This window comes from Lissotriton helveticus, chromosome 2_2 (assembly GCF_964261635.1).
Source record: "Lissotriton helveticus chromosome 2_2, aLisHel1.1, whole genome shotgun sequence".
Lineage (NCBI taxonomy): Eukaryota > Metazoa > Chordata > Amphibia > Caudata > Salamandridae > Lissotriton > Lissotriton helveticus.
In genome coordinates this window covers 321,321,573-321,342,721 of record NC_136060.1, presented here as the reverse complement: position 1 = coordinate 321,342,721, position 21,149 = coordinate 321,321,573, and the positions used below count along the sequence as shown (strand labels likewise).

The following is a 21,149-nucleotide window of genomic DNA, read 5'->3' as shown; positions in this document are numbered from 1 at the left end:
CCACACTACCAAGGGAGTGAGCAGGGGTTATTTTAATAGTGTTTACCCCTTACCCTGACTAGGAAGAAGGGTCCCTACTTGGACAAAGGTGCAAACCCTTCCCAACTGGAGACCCCATTTCTAACAGTGGCCAATAGGTGCACAGCAATGGAATGGAAATGTCACCTTGTGGGCTCATGCGGAGGAGAGAGCACTACCAAGAGAGGAGTCCTGGGGAGTGCACATAAGACCGATAGCAGATTTGTGGTCGGAAGTGGTAGACTAGTGCGAACATCCCTTGGATACCTCAAGCCAAGCTGGTGACCTTACAGGAAGACCGTGAACTTGAAAATTCTCCCCTTGGGGCATCCCGCCGATGAGACCTGGAGGTTTGGAGCAACTCATTCGCTGTTGACAGGAGCACAATATGGAAGGACACCTTGAATCACTCACTCCTGCGTGATGGGGAAATTGACAGCTGGTGGATTGGGGGGGGGGGGTATCTGCTCTCCCCCCCCGCCCCCACTGCAGCAATAGCCCTGGAGAACCTCTCCCGTTAACATATACACACCAAAGACACTATCCCCTACAGAGCAGTTTGTAGTTTTTGAATTGGTTTAATTTTAACACATGGCATATCCGATATTGAATTGGTTTAATTTTAACACATGGCATATCCGATATAACCCGATGGACATGCAGGCTTAATGATATTGCAAGGTTTCTTGATGGAAATACAAGTTAGATTGAATTCAGACAAGTATCTAAATGCTTTAACATGTATGTATATGATAAATGTCAATACATGAAAAAAATATATAGACAATTATGTATCTAGACATACATATATATTTTTTCAAAGTATAAAACACAGGCACCACGCCACTGGCTCACAGTTGTACAACGCCAAAGCCCTGATTTCAAGTAGGCCAAATATTGGGTGGTATTATGATGTATTTACTGGGTACAGTAAAGACATTCAATTTTGAGTTTTCCTAATGAAAATTATAAATTGCATGCAGATTTTGGACCTTTTTCAGTACATATTACCGGCCAAATGTCAGTTGAGGAAAATTGCAGGAGTGGATTAATAATCGCAAATCTAGGAACTGCAATCCCTCCACAAGAGTTTGGTCTGGGAAAATGCGCCGCATTATGGTGAATGCGCTGACCCATGGCAGCCGCAAACTTTCACTGCCCCTACAGAGCGGCTGCTTTTAAGCCACTCTGTGTTCTCACAGTACAGGTGGCAACCCGACTGCACTTTTAAAGGGGATTAGTGATCCCCTTGCAGGCAGATGCAATCAGCAGCTGCACCCGCCTTCAAGGAGATAGGAGCCCCTTTCATTCCCTACAGGGAGCTGCTCTCAGGGGGAGTACTGACAGTGCGCCATCTTTTAGGATGCGCACTGTAAATGTGCCACCTGAGAGCTTCTTTGCCGCTGTATCTGTGATGGAGACGCAGAGGCAAAGGGATCCCCTTATTTGCATGGGACACGCACCCATGCAAATGAGGGAACACCCCTTGAAGATAGCGGTGGTGCTTTATGTGCGCCAGCGCTATCGGTATTACAGAAGGGCCAGCACAAGCATCTGCAGCCCCTTCTGTAAAACCAAAGTGCCCTGGGGCACACAAAGTGGGCGCAAACGCCCGTTGCACCTCTGGGGAACTTTTGTGGTATGCAGCCCCTGGATGTCACCATCCCAGTATATCACCATTAAAGTAAGCTCAAATTTATAATTTTTCCAGACGGTTTTGCTGATATAGCAAACTAGAATTTCACAACCACATTTTTAAAATGGTGCCTGCAAGAACGCTTTAAAGGAGAATTCTGAAGAAAAATAGGGTTTATGATTTTTCCATCTTAACATATACTACATGCAGAATCTTGAAAGTGCAGGTGAATTGAAGTAGGTAAAGTTATGACAGTGAAATAAATAAAACTCTTCTCACCTTGGCAGGTTAATCTTAAGAAACTGTGCACAAGCGTAATTAAGAACAAATAAATCTGCTTGATCTCAGACCAGAATATGCGTGTGTATTATACAAAAAGAAACATAAAGGACTCCTACCTGCCCAATGCACAGCACTACAGTATAACCATTGGGACCAACTGCTAAGGTTTTTGGCTGAACATCCAATTTTGTAGTACCCTGGCCACTGAAATAAACAAGAAAGGTACAATCTTATTTGCCTTCAAGCATAAGATTTACTTTTTGCGCTAATGGAACATTATGTAATATGTCAATTAAATAACACATCATTTTAAAAGGGCATTATTATGGTTCTCAGCAGTGTTCGAATGGTCTGCAGCAAAACAAAGAAAGGAATGAGGCATTAGCACATTTGAAATACTTTGAACACTAATATGGGCAACATTGATAAGATTGTCAACGTACATTGCTACAAACTGTAGCCACATGTTCAAAATAGCTGTCACACACTGGCTTGCCAAGCGCTGTTCTGTCTAATTGGTTTTAAAGCACAGATCAGTAAGTAATTTTTCTTATTTTGTTAGGAAAAATATATTAGTCTAGTCATAAATATATAAAATCCAAACATATTTACTTCACAGAGTGAAAGAACTAGAAACCCTTCATGCATCGTATATAAGTGACCGTCTATTACTATATCTGGCCAGGACTGTATCTAAATACTTAGTGTAGACAACGATCTTTTCACATTGGCTAATGAACGTCATTACAGGAGTCTGCATATTTCAACCACTAGAATAGGAACAATAGAGGACTTTACCAGGCCTCACATAATATATAGTTATATAGATTGAATACTTGAAATAAAAGCGAGAGCCCTGTATCAAAGCTCTGGAAGTGTAAACCTGCAAAACGACCAAGTTATACATTGATCCATGCGGGGTTAATTTGAATAAGAGTCCGACTGTTCTCATTTGACCCTGGCGGAATTCAAAGAACAAATGAGAAAAATACGATGGAAAAAAATGCCAGCAGATTTGTACTCACCATCAGAGAAAATTAAGCTAGTAATAAAGTTAAAGCATGATAAAACAGTAAGCTAATCGCGGACTAGCAAAAGCACATTTGATGCAAGTTTAATGACATGTGTAGGAATTAATCAGATTCTGAATAAGGCAAAAAGTAAAAATTGATAATTCATTGCCCCTTAAGAAAATGTGTTGGACTCAAAAACCCATTTGTAGATCCATGGACCCAGTATTAAAAAGGATTGGCAGGTAATTTGTTGATTTAGAAACACAGGTTTATCTATGAAGGATTTTTAATGGCATTCAATGAAATACAGACACTACACACTTAAAGTGCCTTCATTTTATCGCTCAGATTACCATATAAAAGTCGTCATCGCTTAGCTATTGATTTAGGATTGTTGCTTAGATGCACATGACTATCCCAATTTTTTCTAAATAAAATATAACCTATGAGAAAGATATCAAGGCTTTGTAACAAAAAACTACTAGACACTGCTCAGTAAGCCCATATACCTTTAATCTCTTAACTGGAGTGGACGAAACATTCACGTCCACCACAGTACTTCATAACGCAGTGGACATGAATAGTTCGACCACTGTAGTGCTATAGGAAATCGTTTTAGTACGAGCATCAGAAGGATCATCTTTTTACAACAATTATGTTGAGATAAGAGGGAAGCTTCCCTAAAGGGTAGAGAATATTGTTTTTCTATTTCAATTTAGCAGGATATGCAGCATGCGGATGTTACACGGATTGAAAGTGAAACCAGTCTGTGCCATTTGGAGCCAAAAGGTTTCTTTTGACCGGTGCTTTTAGCCCCATACCCAGCGAGACAGGCACCACTGAAAAGTGGACAATGTTATGCCTTCTCCCTAGTGCATATCTGCGTAGGGAGCGCCCAGGAGGGCAACCCCATCATGGAAGATCAGTCTGCATGTTTTGCACCCGAGGCAAAAGGCAGAAAGATCACTAGATGCCAGGGATAATTAAAGTAAGTGGTGTACTGTTTAGGTCTCGCCTAGCATTGCTGCGCACATGCGCAGCGAGATTTATTGTAAATGAGGAGTTTCAGAAAAGGGTTTGAAGCCCCGCACCTTATTTCCATTGGCTGGAGTCACCGTTTATGTTAAACGGTGGCCTCCCATTGGAAATTAGGTGCTTGGGTTGCCTCCCTTTCGCTTTTTGTGCTGGCCCAGGCGGCCTGGCTTGCCTACTTTGCGTCTGTCACAAAGCACTTTCTTATCATTATGGGGCCATGTGTTTCTAATTAGAAACACATGGCCCCATAAAGACCAAAGATCCCAATGCTCAGGCTGCAGTGCAGTCCTCTTTCACTTTCGGGACAGCGCTTGTTTTTAGGTCTCGCCTGATCCAGCACTTGCGCTAGTCTGGCGAGACATTTAAAAGCTGCTTTTAAAAGTGCTACCAAAGTGACCACCAGCTTACGGTCACGTGCACAAGCAAGCATGCTGCTGCGCGCGCATCCCTAGCGTGCTTTAGCATGTCATCGCGATCACTTTCGCTTTCAGAGTGATCACAATGACTATCGCTTTCACGGCGTTACTTTTACTGCTGCGCGGCAAATGCTCGTTTGTGTTTACTAACCCATCATATATACCATGAAGCTAAGCAACGTATGATGAGCTTTGGGAACGATAAGATTCCCGGACCTCTTAGCTCTTTTCATCTTTCAGCGTTGTCCTCTCTCCGTGTTTGTTATCCTCTAAAGCACAAGTGACCCGTCGACACAGCATCGTGCGTGCTTTAAATAATGACGCCTCTGCTTCAAATATCCCGGTGACCATGCAGAGTCCTGAACTTTTAGCTCCGTAAAGGTACGTTTTTTTACAATGAGAGACACTCTTACGCGTGATGGTTAGACGACCTGTGCTCCTGGCCCGGTTCTATTTGGCCAAGCGAGAGTCATTTAGTTAAATAACTTTGCTAGTACTGTTAGTGCTTCATTTTGCTAATATAGGATGTGCATGCTTGAATGCCACGTTCCGCGGAACACTTGCAATGGAGTTAACTGACTCGAAGTTGCCAGCGAACCCGTATTTGCCTCTTTGGAACCGTTCTATTGACACAGATCCCTCTACGTGTAGTACTCTTATGCTTTCCGGGTGTTCCATTTTTATAGTGTGCACTTTTTTCACTTTTTATCTGTCTGTGGTTTTACTTTTAGTCATCCATTGTTGCATCACGTAGTGCACATTACTCTGTGCCTCCCATCACCTTCTTGCACTGTTGACACTTAGTGACCTATATCATCAACTCTTACATAGTGTACGTTACAGTACTGCTTTAGAGGCACCACACACAGTGATGCTTATGTTTATAGGTCCACGTGATTGCCCCCTTCAATGGGACACTTGTCATTTACACCTGGAGTTAGTACTGCATGTACACCATTCCTGCCCTTCTTTATGCAATGGGGCTTCGTTTCTTGTTAGTTGTGTCGCATATGTTAATGTGTCAGCAGAGCCTGTTCCTTTAGATATGATATGTGTTCCTATATATTTGGAGATATTATATACACATCATGCGTGCAACTTTTGAAGCGATTATTTCTCGTTACTCTTAATTGGACTTTAGTTGATTTAGTCTTGCGCGATTCAGTGGCCACTTACGGTGGGTAATCTTGCTGTATCTCGCAACAAATCTGAGGTAGTGGTTCTGTACTTTCTTGATCCAAGGTATAACATGGTCCTTGTCATCTTTTTTCTTTATAGACATACTACAATGGTGTCCCGATTGTTTACTCTTAACAGACTTCACAACATGAACCATTTATTATAAAGCTCTTGGAAGAAGTAGCTACTCATGGACTCGTGTGGTTTTACATATACTTGAAATAATGAACCCTGTGCTACTTTAATTTGAGGTGACTCCGGGGTAAATGAAGGAGTGATGATGCTCTTTGAGCCCACAATCTTAGATTATAAGGGCGATGGATCTATCTTAAAAAACTCAGATTGTCCGACCTAAGGAGCGCCTCTCAGCATTACAAATAAGAGAATATAGTGCTTATGAGTAGCCTGGTTTATTGTTACCCATGGGACGGTAGTTGTGTTCATTTTCTATTTGTATTATAGATCATACAATATGTGCCTACTTCCGCTTTTGATGCTTATCACAAATTTGGAACAATATACTTAACGTTATAACCTACAAACTGAGTCCAAAGCCAGACGTTACAAAGGTGAGAAATAAGTTCACCCTCCTACCTGCACGTTGTCCAGTTACTGTGGTTATATATATATATATATATATATATATATTTCTAACCACATACTTACTTCTAAGCCTAATATTTCTGAAGGGAGAATAAGTTCACCCTCTTCAACTTTGCCTTTTTCCTGCGGTTAATTTTTCTCACTCATTCTTCTCGTCACGTTTCATCTTTATTCTACTCTGTACTTCGCCTCATGTGAGGTATTTTGATGTCTTTTTCGATAAAACTATGTGTTGTCTGCTTTAGTAATGTATTATTTCACTGTATGATACTATCGCACTGTATATATGGATATGTTTATTTATTATCGACATTTGTCTGTTCTTTGATATTATTTGCTATCCTTTTTTCTGTCTTGGAATTATGAATAGCAGCACAATATCCTTAGGGCAACAACATGAACTGTTGCATGGCTAAACACTTATAAGGTCACAAAAGCGAGACCTATTGTCTATGCCAATGTTTGTTTTTATGCACCCTTAACCCCTTCCACGTGGGGCTAATTCCCACCCGGTGCGGGGAGGTGGGGGGGGGGGGGGAGCCGCGTGCAGCGCCGCGGTACTCATGACGAGTCCAGCTCGTCATGCTGCACAGTGAAGCTGTGCTCATGAAGAGCTGGACTCGTCATGACTCCGCCCACTCCTTTAGAACGCTCGCACAGGCGGGGAATTCGCCGCACGTGGGAGGTGCTGCGGCAGCATGACGAGTCCAGCTCGTCATGAGCACAAGACAACCGGGCAGCAGCACGAGCTGGACTCGTCATGAGCACGCTAAGGGTTAACCCCCATGGATTGGATTCTGCCGCTTTTATATAGCACGGACTCGTCCTGAAGGTCACCGAGCGCTATACCTGAGCAACAGCCGACAAACCTGTTCAAACCTGCTACTCACGGGGAGATTAAGTAGTTTGCCCCAGACTCACCAGATACGGAGCCATGAAATTTCGCTCACACTCATTTATTTTTTGGGATCTAAACCGGGGCCTCGTAGCTGCGAAAACCTGTGCACAGCCATGGAGCTCCCTGAAGAGTTTGACTTGCTGGGCAATTCTGGGGATTGAGCCCGGAATTCAGCTTCTAATCAGACATTATCTTTAGGAGCGACAGTATTCTTATGGAAGTGCATGTTGGGCAATGCGGGCATCAAATAGCCCTTCAGAGACAGGGAATTTTGCAACACCAGCTGAAATATGCTTTTGCTAGCAGGCACTGTTGATTACGCTGGATTTAAATATTATTTTTTTTGGTTGCTACATTGGCCCGACGTATCAGGTAACTGTATGCTTTTCCTTTCTGTTAGGTACAGGAAGATCAAGAGACTTGCCCAGAATCACAGGATGTCCACGTCATTGTACTGATCTGAAAACCGGTCCCACAGCTTTGCGAACGACCGCCCTAGCCATTAGGCCGGCAAGTCCTCTCTCTAAAAGAAATTCTCCCGCCACCAGGCAAGCCAAGACTCAGACCTCGTTTTGTTGTTTAAACATTGGCAGTTAGTGCTCGCTGTAACCCCACACACATCATAAGTACTGGTTTCGGAACCTCCTCAAAATGATATGTAATGTTTTATTTTTTTTTTAAACAGCCGTGCTACACAAGGACCCATTCATTTCTGTTAGGCGCGGGGAGCTTAACAGCGACTTTTGACCTCAGTCACCTACTTTGACTACGTCTAGCTCTTGGAGAACCGTGGCAGAGTACAAACGTCCATGTTAACAAAAGACTCCCCTTTTGGGGAGAGTAGCACGTCCATTTTAACAAAAGAAAACCACATCGGAGCCCAGAAGAAACTTGCGTGGGGAGCGAGGTGATCAGAGCTTGGCAGGAAGACTCATTTTGGGGACAGTGCCACCACCCCATTAAATACGGGAATACTCGTTACCTTTTCAGGCAGATCTCCGGGAAACACTGCTGTGCTTGCAAACTATCAGTGCACGCAGTGCTTCCCGAACATTGCAGACCCGACAGCTTCGCCTACAAGCATTCCAACAATTATCGGGGACACCTGCTCTTTAGAATTGCCGGTGCTGAACACCAGCAGGACCCGGCCCACTTAAATTCCGCTGCTGTGTCTCGCATCATGGTGTGTGTGGAGGGCCGGAGAGGGGTGGCGCTACTTTGGATGTCCTTTTCACTCTGTTGCTAACCCCAGATGCTGCTGTGTCTTGAATCATGGCGTGCTGAGGTCCCAGCCCTGTCCTCGGGCATCTCTCCAAGCTGGCACACCCGTCCAGCAGTGGTCAGTGAATAGTTATGCAGCTGCATAACCGATTTCATCTGCCCGACTGGTGTCGTGTGTGTGGACATAAGCAGGGTGATGGGGCTGGCCCGGGCGTCTACGTCTTGTTGCTGTACGTGTGGGTAAAATCATCAGCTCAGCGGTACAGAAGGGGGTGGTAATGGACGGAGCATCTGAACCAATCAAACACTCACACCCAGTCAAGAGATCTGGGTTTAATCCATCACCGTTCTTTAGCCCACTCTGCCACCCCAGTTCAGACATGGCTATATGCAAATCAATCTGACCCTGGGCCTCATGGGAACAGTCCAGCCAGAACTGCCAAGCCATGCCTTCCCTGGACCGGAAACAAGCTTCCGAGGACCGGTTTCTGGCAGTTCGGGCTGGACTGTTCGCATGGGACACAGGGTCAAGACTGATTTGCATATGGCTGGGTTCAAACTGGAATGGCATGGTGAGCAAAAAAACGATGGATTTAGGCCCAGATCTCTGTACTGGGGTGAATGTATGACATTGTTCTGCATTCTGTCCATCACCTGTTTTGCAAAAATCATCAGCTCAGACACACACAGTTTCTCTCTCTCTCTCGCTCACACACGCACTCTCTCATTCTCGGACACATTCTCTTTAACACACACACTCGCTCTCTCACTCTCACTCTCTCTCACACCTACTCTTTCTCCCCCACACCCTGCTTGAGGCTGCCCAGAGGCAAGCCGCTCTTGCATTTCTACCCTGCCTACTTCCTTCATCCCGCCTCAACATAACCCCTGCCCCTCAGTGTGACTAGTTTTGTTTATTAACCAGTACATTTGCCGTCAGCTTCAGCTGGCCCGTGCGTGTGACTTAACTATATTAACGGTTTCTGTGGTTCTTAATGCCGTTTTAATTCATTTAAACATTTTTCGGATAAAAAAATGAAACTGGAAGAATTATCAATCTGATTTCTTAAAAAAAGAATCTTCAGTCGTTCCCCTTTAGTAACCGCTGACGGTGCCCTCTTCTGGTGATGTAATCTCTGGACATTTTCTCCTATAACCAAAAGGGTGATTTTATGTGCTCAAGACAATTCTTTTAACGCTACAATTACCTCCTCGTCCCTCACACTTATTTTCAATACATAGTGAGGCCTGCTCTGTGTGATGGAAATACGCGAGAGTAGGACTCAGGGTAATGCAATTACCAGTTATAGAAGAATTACTCAGATTTTTAGCACTCTCCGTAATGTAGCTTTTATTTAATTTAGCTATACTTTACGTTGACAGTCACGTGGTTCGAGATATGTACAGTGTGCATGACACTTATTTGAACAACATAGCATGGAATTAATTCAAATGGTCATTGGGTCTTACACTTTCAGAAAGTCTGAATACCGGGTAGATGGTTCCAGGGGCCAGTGTTTAACCAACGACCCCCTGCCTGTGTTACTGTGGTTGGTGTAGTTTAGAGGGTAGGCATTTTCTCCACAGTGGTGATTAGCAAGTGTGTGAGGATACACTTGTTAAATGTGGGTGAGGTAATATACACTTTCTAGCTGAATCCCAGTGCTTCTCTACCAAATAATTCACCTAAAACCATATCCGTTATTTGTAGCAGGAAGTTTTAAATATTTGAGCGACCAGAGGTGTACGGAGGATAGGAAGGGAGAGCAGGAAATAGAAGCTGTGGAGGGCGAATAGGGTAGAAGGTAGAAAGGAGGAGGGGCTGGGGCAGAAGTGGCATGGAGGCACAGTCTTTTAATATTGGCCACTTGGCAATCCTGTATCCCTTACCAACTATCAGAAGATCGTACCAAGTTCCTGGAGAGGGAATATAATCGACCCAATATTTAAAAATGGCATTCACAGCAAGCCAGAATATTATCGACTGATATCTGATTGACGTAGAAGCCAAATTATACGCATCAGGTTTACAATGCAAGAATGGATGAATGAGAAGAATATAATCCCAAAGTTTCAAACAGGTTTCATGTCAGGAATGGGAACAACTACAAATTTGACAACTTTGGCTCTTTTGAGCGAGAAAGCACGAAAAAGGAAGACAAAATTATTTGCATGCTTCGTCGACCTGAAAGCCGCGTTCGATAGAGTAACTAGAACTCGACTTTGGAATAAACTAAAAACCTGGGGGCTACCGATCAATCTACTGGACGCAATGATTGCCCTCTACACGGAAACTTGGGCCAGAGTAAAACTAGGTGACGGAAGTAGGGTATCCGCAAGAATAAACCCTCAGCGCGGCTTAAAACAAGGCTGCGTCCTGGCACCGAGCTTGTTCAATTTGTTCTTAGCAGACATAACCCAGCATATGCAATCAGCAAAGAGCCATCCGCCAATGTTGGCCAAAGAGACCATACCGTTTTTACAATACGCGGACGACATCGTAGTGCTAAGTCAAAGTCAAATTGGGCTGCAAAGAGCAATGAACAGCTTAGCACTTTATCTGGACCAGGAAATTCTAGAGTTAAAGAAAACAAAGGTGGTGCACCTAGTCGACCCCAAAAATAATAAGTTTAAATGGTATGTCAAGGGAGATCAAGTGGAAGAGCAAGCCTCCTATAAATATCTAGGTATAAAACTGGGGCGCGGACGACATACAAGGACCACAAACAGGATCTAAGTGCTAAAGTCCGATCATTCATTTTCGCTTTTCGACTGCTGAATAAAAAATTGAGCTGTCCGCCTTATACTCACCTTATAAAAGTGATGGCAGCACAAATTTTACCTACTCTGTCTTTTGGTTTGGAAACATGGCATGGCCAAGAGACAGAGTTATTGAACAAGCTCCAGACCAAGATATACAAAGCAGTCTTTAATATTCCCAAGTCAGCATCCCCAGCACAGGTACGGCTGGAATTTGGCCTTCAAAATCAGAGGTTACGGAGCATGAATTCTTTTTCGAAGCTCTGCCATAAAATTCGATCATCACTGAATAACCTATGCTGGGTTGAGATAAACGCACAAATGGTGCAAGAAGTACCTACATCTTGGGGAGCAAATTTGAGGAAATCACTGGTGGAGCTAGAGAACCAAGCAGTATGGGAGAGCATGGCAGAAAAGTCATCATTTAACAAAGTCAGTACGGAGAGGCAAGATGGCTGCCGTGGAGTGGGCTGTGTAAGCAGCTCTGCTCTGAGTTCTTCGGTAGATGGTCGCTCTGAAGCTCCGAATAATGCTCTCCTAAATGCTTAAGGCTAGGTCGCTGGAAGCTGCGGTTAGGACCGGATAAATGCGCTTCAGGAAATTTGTGCTTTTGGGAAGACTAAATTAATGACTTGCTACGACTCGGCAGGCGATTGAAAGCCACGCCGAGAAAACATTACGTTTGTATCCAGCTGGGGGGTCCACTCACCCGCTTCACCTGCTTCCCCTACTGTGGGCCGCTAGCAGCACGTCTCTCCCCGCCACCATTCTTTGTCAGAGGCTCACTCACCTGCCTCCTGTTTTCGCGGATTGCTAATGCCGACGGATCTGTTGCTGCCTCGGCGCTGTGCCCCGATGTGGCGTTTCCCGGCGATATTGCTCAATTTTCGGAGCTCTATGGTCCGTGGCCACGGAGGCACTAGTAAGAAGAAAATGCCCCCGAAGGCTGTCACCAGAATCGCTTCGAAACCTGCCGAAGGAAAAGACACTGACACAGATCCACATATGGAAGGTGAGAAAGCACAGGCTTGTACTAAGGGGAACGCTGGAGCTAGTACTATGGGGAAGAAGAAAGCTTTAACCCTCCCAGCACTCTTTGAAAAACAGCTTGCTAATAAACATACGAGTCATATTGATGCAGTACTTCATAAAAGTCCTACAATTGAAACTGCACAGCCTACAGAAGGGAACCTAATTGATTTGCCTAACGCGAAAAACGGCATTATGGGAGATGGAGTTCCCAAGGAACATTGTGACAGATCTGTAATTGATTCTAACCTCACCCTTTTGATTCAGGAAACAAGTGTATTAACCCTAGACAAACTCCCGGCAACAGATACTTCAGAAGACACAAGGCAACAAGAGCTAGTAGAGGACTTTTATTCTCTATCTGACTTATCTTCTGATGAAACTACGAATTGTAGCAAAGATTGGGCTGATTATACTGTAAGTAGCTCTGCTGTGGAGGAAAATCCAAGAGACAATCTAACCTCCCCACATTTGAGTATCTCTTCTGTTCAAAAACGTAAGAAAAGAGATTCTCAACGTATTAGCCAGAAGAATCAGCAAAGGGGTAGCGAAGTACTTGAGGACCTGGAAAGTGGAACCATGGGAGTAATGAAACTAGCGGAAGGAGATGGGGAAGGGGTAGGGAAAGATGGTCCAATAATTGGTATTCAATCTGATCTTGAGTGAGAATCCCTCCCCGAGCCCCAAGGAAATAACTTTGACTACTATATATGAAACCATGATGAACCACCGTGCCGAAAGTAAGGCAGAGAACCAGAGAACTCAGGCTACTTGCTCCAAAGTTAAGAATGCTGTGCGGCGAGCAAATAAATTGTGTACTGAAACTGCAGATAGGGTCACAGAGGCGGAGGCAAGAATAATGGTGTTGGAAGAAGAGATAATGACCCAGAAACGTGAACTTGAGAGCATTAAAGCACAGAAAGATGATGTTTCATATAAACTATCTGGGCTGGAAAACCAGGCGCGTAGGAACAACTTACGCTTTCTTGGAATACCCGAGAGAATGGAAGGGACCAACCCAAGAAGGTTCATTATAGAGCTGTTAACAGAAGCGTTCTCTGAACAAATGACTTGGGACTGGTCTAAAGAAGTACAGAGAGCGCACCGGTTTCCATTTAATGAAAGAAAACCTAGGCGGGGGACATGGAGTATCCTAGGGCTATATTGGTTAGCTTCAATAACTTCCTTGCCCGGGAACAAATTTACATGCTAGCCCGACCTGACAAAAAAATTGAGGCTAAGAATTGTTCTTTTTTTTGTTAGACCCGATTTTTGTCAGGCTACCGTCTCTCAACGTTGACACTTAAGACTGTTGATCCCAGAGTTTCAAAAAAGGGGCGCTACCGTATTTCTGCAGAATCCAGCGAAATTAAAAACTGTAGTGAGAGGGCAGACCAAATTCTTCTTTTCAGAAATCAAAGCCAAGGAATACTTGGACTCTGTAAAAGAGAAGCTATGATAAACTTAGGATATGACTATGTAGACCTTAATGTAGTTAAATTCTTTTTGTATACATTATTAGATGAATAGAGATGAGTTGTACTATGTACCTTTACTTCTACTTTTATTTAATGCCGTATTTTATTCATAGCTTGGCTTTGGCTGTTTTTGTCATCTAACCGGGGAACTTGTGGGCAGGGGGATACGGTACCCCATACTCAACAGGAACTGATTGTTCCTGAGCCTCATATGTTGGGGAGGGGGGAGGGGGGAGGGGAGGTGGTTGTTGCTGGGTGGGGGGGTAGGGGGCACGGGTGGTGGGGGTGTAAGGCAATGGGTGTTGTCAAAGTGCTGAGAATTAAGAGGATTAATATAATTGGTGTGAACCTATGTTATAAAAGACTAATGACCTTAAGCATGGTAAAAACCTTTTGGTACAATGAGTAAAAAGATTAAAAATTGTACGTTAAACATCAATGGTCTTAATGATCCCAAAAAGATAGGGATTTTGTCCAAATTGATTCAGCTGTCAGGAATCGATATGTTATGTTTGCAGGAGACGCACATTTCTTGGGATAAGCGGCATATTCTGAATAATTTGGGTCTTGACCTTTTAGTGTGTTCAAAGCAGACCGGGGTTAAAAGAGGGATTGCGATTTTGATGAGACATGGGGTGGGAAAATGTATTAGAACGTTAGCTGATAAGTGGGGAAGATGGGGATTAGCGGAAATGATGGTTGAAGGCAATAAATTTACAGTATGTTGTTTATATGGCCCGAACTTGGATGATAGTGAGGTTTGACAGTATTAATTTAGAACTTGCCACCTGGAGCCAGCCTCTAATTCTCTATGGTGATCTGAACCTCAATATCGATTCTGATTTTAATATTCGTGCTCTTGAAAGGTATACTGGTCGGAAGACTAGGACTTATAAAGCCTTAAGAGCTCTAGTATTAGGTAATGGGTTATTTGATGTATGGAACAAACTTTTCCCAACTGACCCTGGCTATACTTTTTTTTTCATCACCACATCGAAAATTTGTTCGATTAGATTATTTTTTCATCTCTTCTTTTTTTTTGGAAAGGACGAAAGTGGATATTATGCCCCAATCTGTTTCGGACCATAATCAGACCATTGCGGAGCCCCAACTCAAATCGTCAATGGTCTTTTCAACGGAGTTTACTCCTAAATGAACAGTATTTGGTATACATGTCTAAAATTATTCAGGATTTCTTTTTACAAAATAATGCGACTGCTTCAACTCAGACTGTCTGGGACACATTTAAATCAGTTGTTAGGGGGGAAACTATTAGTTTTTCTAATTATCTGCGGAAGAAAAAACAAGAGGAATTTAAGATTAAATCTGATCTAGTGAGAAATGCAGAGCTGGAACTGGCTGCTACTATTTGCAGGGGACAGGGAATTGAGGAAGCTCAGCGTTGCTTAACAATTGAACGATCGGCCCTATATGCTTATTTAGCTGAACAAGTCGCTGTTAAGTACAAACATAAGGCAGAATGCTACGAATTAAATGATCAGACAGGCAAAATTCTAGTGCAGAGGCTTAGACAAAAAGCAACTTTGAATGATATCAGTAAAATTGTCGATTTAGCTGGTGTAGTACAAGAAACTCAAATAGGGATATTAAAGGCATTTAAAGACTTTTATGCATTATTATATAATAAAGAGGTTTATGATGATAATCAGGATAGGGTCACAATGGAATACTTGAGAAATAGACAATTTTCCGATAACTGATGCAGATATTATATCTTTGAGCGCCCCAATTTCCTGGGATGAAATTGAAGCTGCCATTCTGAGTTTAGCCCCAGGGAAAGCAATGGGGCCAGACATGATTCCTTTAGAATTCTACCGGGTCTTCCGCAACATACTCAAACCCGACTTAGTGAAAGTTTTACAACAAGCTTTTCAAGGGAATACGCGCACTTCTTGGTCCCTGGCTACTATTGTAATTTTTAAGAAAAAAGGAAAGGATGGTAGGGAAATGGGATCCTATAGGCCGATTTCTTTAATTACATCGGACAGTAAAATCTTCTCAAAAATACTAGCATAAAGACTGGATGATATAATGCCTACGAGTGTCTAAGATCCAACACGGATTTATAAAAAAAAGGGATACTACTGATCATGTTAGACGAATAATTACCTTGCTGGATTGGGCGCAGGCCACAGGATCCCCGGTTGGCGTTATCCTATTAGACGCTGAGAAAGCTTTTGATAGGGTCGACTGGGGGTTCCTGTGGTCTGTACTGGCTTGGAAGGGGTTCCCTAAGGACTATATCCAGGCAATTCAGGCACTATACAATAATCCAAAAGCAGTAATACGTGTAGCTACTGATACGTCCGCTCCTTTTCCGATTACAAGGGGGACAAGGCAAGGATGTCCCTGTTCCCCCTTGTTGTTTGCGTTATATATGGAGCCATACTTAATTAAACTAATCAAAGAAACCAGGATTCCTCTTGTGATGCTGCATCGGGTTGCTTACAAAGTATTCGCCTATGCGGATGACGTTGCTGTTGTTACTTCTGACGTAGAGTCTGCATTACTGAACTCGCTCAAGAATATGGGAGTTTTTCGGGGTATAAATTAAACATCACAAAGACCCAGCTTATACACTCAGCTGTAGGCAGACCAGAGGGTGTAGTATTTACTCCTACAGCATCATATTTAGGTGTGACCATCTCTGATAAAGTGGAAAATATTGTCGGAATTAATACAGATCCACTACTATCCTCTGTTAACAGGACTTGAGAGGTTGAACAATTTACATCTAGCATTATATGGTCGCACAAATGCAATTAAGATGATCATATTCCCCAAATTTTTGTATGTATTCCGTACCATCCCACTTCTGTTTCCTTCTGCTTTTTTCAATAAATTAGATAGAACTATCTCTAGATTCTTATGGGGTTACCGAAGAGCCAGAAGATCTCTGAAATGGTGTACTATGCCTAAACTAAGAGGAGGATTGGGGAACCCTAATTTTCAAATACATTATTGGGCAATTTTTTTGAAAACTATGGGGGTCCTAATTTTTTCTGATTTTCATCTGGATGAAGCAATTTCACCTTCTATTTATGAAATGCTTTTAGGAACAGAAACTCAACAATGCTTACTCAGGTTGATAGAACCAAGTTATTACAAGAAAACAAAGTTTAAAGTTTTGATTTCTGCATCACAAATCTGGAAACAGTTTAATAGAATGTTTTGTTTTAATATGAAATTAAATTATTATACACCATTTCTCAAGAATCTTTCACTTCCCGAAATTTTTAGGGATATAGTGATGCAAAGGTGGAACAATTTCAAGATTAGCTCTTTTGGAGATTTATTCCAGAATGACCAAATGGTACCATACTCATATTTGCAAGACAAATATAACCTCACCAGTAGAGATTTTTTTAAGTATCTCCAAATTCGAAGTTTTTTAGAGTCTAAAAATGTATTAAGCACCAGTTCTATGAACAGAATAGATGTACTAGAGTGTTGTAAAAGGAAAAGTCGAATTGGTACCATTTACCAATTAATGATAAGTCGACTAGATGATAATCTTGAAGTATATATGGATAAATGGCAAATGAAATTGGGATTAGAAAAAGTTGACATTGTTAGATCTTTAGAATTGGCCAATATGGTGCTGTTTAATGGATCATTTAAAACCCAGCATTTTATGGCTGTTTTTGATTTATACTATACACCGTCGAAACTCGCACTATGGAAAGCAAGTGGGGGCACCAGCTGTAGCCGCTGTGGATATGTCGCTGCTGACTCCGTCCATATGTTTGTTCAGTGCCCAAAACGGACTCAATTTATTCTAGATGTACAAAGGTTTCTAAATAGCATCTTAGAATCATCACTTATATTATCTTCAGAAGTTGTTATACTAGGCATTCAAACGGACCAAATTGACACTAGATCAGTGGAAGAGGAAGGCTTTATATTTATAGCTATGTCGATTTATAGGTATTGTATTAACTCACGCTGGTTAGACCCGAATGCCCCCCGCTTTCCATCACTGGCAATCTAAACTATTAAGTGTATATCAGCTTGAAAATGCGGTGTATAGATTCAAAGGGCGAAGGAAGAAGATGTTTGGTCGAAAATTATGGTCGCCTATTAATAATTGGATGTAATATTGGATTTTTTGTCTTTTTTGCAAATATTGTTCTAATCCCAATATGTACCTGTAATGTTCTTCTATTGTCTTTTCCCTTTTTTCTCGCTGATGGTGTATTATTGTGTCTATGTACTTTGCAACATTCCACTACCAAATGAAATCAATAAAAAAAAAAAAGTCAGTAATCTGTCCGCCAAGAAGAAATCATTCCTGGAGAACAAAATCATCTTGTCCAAACGACACCAAGCATGGACAGTAATAAACTCCTATACTTTTACTATCGGCTGGGAATCCATGACTCGAAGGAAACGCAACTATCAATTAGAGAACTGTCGTCTATGTGGTTATTCGGCTGAAACATTAATACATCTGTTGTGCGTGTGCACAGCTGTAAAGGAATTAAGGAAATCCCTTTTAAAACAGATTCTTCATGAGCTACATATTCGCACATGCAGACAAGCTGTGATCAGATGGATGAAGGGCTTAATCATTCTGTCTTGTCGAGGTGTAAAATATCTTGCCCGAATCAGGAAACTACTCCGACAAGCAGATCAAGCGAATATGAACACTGGTTGAATTTTTTTTTTTTTTTTTTTTAAAGTGAATTATAGGCCGTTCGGACATTTAAGGTTACAAAGTACTAGGTACTATGAAGCCATTTTAACTGGTTGGTTGGTTTAAATAGGAAGTTTTTTATTTTTAAACCACTTTATATTTAAAAAAAAAAATCATCAAGTACGAATGAGGCTTATGTGGTATCACAGTTTTATCGTGAATCTTGTTTTATGCAATTTTGTAATGATTTTAAATAATCACGCAATAAACTACTGATTTGATTTGAAATAAATATTTGAGCGACCGGAGGATAGGAAGGGAGAGCAGGAAATAGAAGCTGTGGAGAGCGAATAGTGTAGAAGGTAGAAAGGAGGAGGGGCTGGGGCAGAAGTGGCATGGAGGCACAGTCTTTTAGTGTTGGCCACTTCGCAAGCTGTATCCCTTACCAGCAAGCTGTATCCCTTACCAGCAAGCTGTATCCCTTATCAGCAAGCTGGTGTGGGTAAGTCCTGCCCCGTCACTAACCTATGCTTGGCCGACTGCTCTTTACACTGGATCTAGACCCATTCTTGCCCATGTAGTTGATGGCACAAGTACACTAAAGAGCTGCCCCGTCCTGCAGCAGGTCGTGGTTGCTTGACCCATGCTGGGTCTGTTTGGACGGAACCGAGGTGGATAGGTTGCCTGTCTCGGGCAGCGCCAGAGGCCTGGTAGAGGCCTGTATTTTGGTGCGGCGAGGAGGGTCTGGCCTACACGTTTTAAAGACTCTTCAGTATTTAAGATACAGTGAATATGGCACTGTAGGCTTTAGTATCAGAAAGGCGACAAGTGGGTGGAGGGGGCTACAGGCGACTCAGTAAGCTTGTTGATGCTTCATAAGCAACTCACATTTTTTTTTACAACTAGTCCCTTTAAGTTTTCTTTGCATGTCTATTATATTGGAGGTTTGGTATTTATTCTATGTTTTTGTAAGGTATTACATACTGTGACTAACCGAGTTCATAGGTAGTGTAAACCGCTTTAAAAGCTGATCTGCACTGGTATCTGATTGACCATAATTCCCCCTGACCGATAGCTTTTATAGTGTTAAAGGACTTTGTCTCCCGCTTGGGACTCCAGGATGAAGCGGTGCAGGAAAGGTGCACTGTACCCTAACAGTGGCATGGTTAATGTCCGCCCTCTTCTCGGTTTGGGTGGTAAAGCAAAGCCAACAGGCCTCTCACATCCATGGTGACACTGCAGTACGACTATTAATGCCCCTGACAACATGCTCTAAACAATAATTGGCAAGATGGATAGGTCTCGTCTTTGGGACCCTTTTACTTTGCCATTTTTTTGGCATGATGTACAGCTCAGATTCTCAGCAGAATGGCTAAGGGAACTACATTTAAAAAAAGGTGATGTGACGTGGTAGTTTTGTTATTTTGTGGGCGCGTACTTCATGCACACTTGAGCCTACAAACGCATGTGAGCGGTTTTTATTGGAGCGTAAATGGGGGGGGAGATGAGAGGCAAGTAACACGGAGGGCCAGGGTGGGGCGGTAAGCAACATGGAAGCAGCCTTGAAAGCAAGGTGCGGGGGAAGCAGGGCATGTGCAGGCGGAAGCAGCACCAGGGGGTGGTAACAGATGGTTGGGGTTGCCACTGGGCACAAAGCATCATGGAGTGGGCCAAGAAAGTAACAGACGAGAAAGCAGTGTGGGGAGGAAGAAGTACACGATGGTGAGCACATCACAGAAGTGGATGGGGAGAAGCACACGGCAAGTGTGCTCAGTTGGGCATTGGGGAGAGTAAGAGAAGCACATGAGAAAAGACAGTTGGAAAATGCATGTACTCTTGTGGAGTGCTCAACTCAAAAGAAACACGCATTGGCATAGCCAATAGGTCTTGCCTTTAGGACCTTACAAGTGTTTAGCCATGCATGACATTATCCTTGATGCTGTGTCACCAGGGATTGAAGAGCTATACAATAGCTACACACTAGATCATGCATTCCGAGTTAGGAATATATGCTTGTCTTAGTAAACAATTTTGAACACATTCCAAGGCTTTTTAACGCCATGGCAGAACAAGCATTGAAAATGCAATAGGTCTCGCCTTTGATTAAGTTAAAGCCATTTGCTTTGCTGTATAATACCATTAGCAAAGCAAATGGCTTTAACTTCATCAAAGGCGAGACCTATTTCATTTCCAATGCTTGTTTTATTAGAAGTGTGGCAAAAGTGGACAGTAGTACTTTTGTTGCTCTCTTCATATTCTGGATCTTTGTCTCGCAGAAATGTGAGGACAATTGATTTTAGCCAAAGCTGAGGTCTGGACATTCTAGGTAAGAAACCTTAGTGGGATAAACACAAGTCACAACACCCTGGCTTCCGCCGGATGCCTAGTTTTCAGTAATGTCTGGGCTTGATCGGTCCCTGGGTAGTGGCTGAGCCCAGGCCCAAGTTCAGCAGCAGCCCATAACGCCAAACTTGGTCGATTTTCATGATGAAAACTTCATGTCTCTAAGAGGCATTTTGGGACCTATCGAGTGCAGGGCTCTAGGCTCAGCTACACGAGTGGGGTACTGTTTTATGGGGAGAAGTGTGAGAACGCAATAGCAGAACATTTGTTATCAATCTGATTTTTATCAATTCTTTGCTTTAAAAATGTAATCCAGTGAGCAAATAAGAACACATTTGCAAAATGTACTCTGAATCACAATAGTATGGGCGATCCCACAGTCATTGTAGAATAAATAACCAGCATCATGGGCACATTTAAAAATGCTTAGGTTTCCGTCACCTCATTTTTTGTTCATTGCGTTTTGCCTTCTGAACTGAAGCATGTGTAAACACAGTTAAATATCATTATAAGCTGCAGCTCAGGTGTTAGCTCTGAGTAGCGCCTGTTTTTGGACAAGAGAGACTATATATTCCTACTAC

At 42.6% G+C, this 21,149-nt stretch overlaps 1 protein-coding gene across 1 annotated transcript in view; it reads right to left on the bottom strand.

Moving 5' to 3' along the window:
* Nucleotides 1-21,149, bottom strand: part of WDR1 (WD repeat domain 1) — a 347,127-nt gene that overhangs the window by 152,126 nt on the left and 173,852 nt on the right. Inside the window, exon 11 of the mRNA XM_078678473.1 lies at nt 2,053-2,140. Coding sequence (XP_078534599.1) covers nt 2,053-2,140 — 88 coding nt within the window. The remainder of the gene's footprint in view (nt 1-2,052; nt 2,141-21,149) is intronic.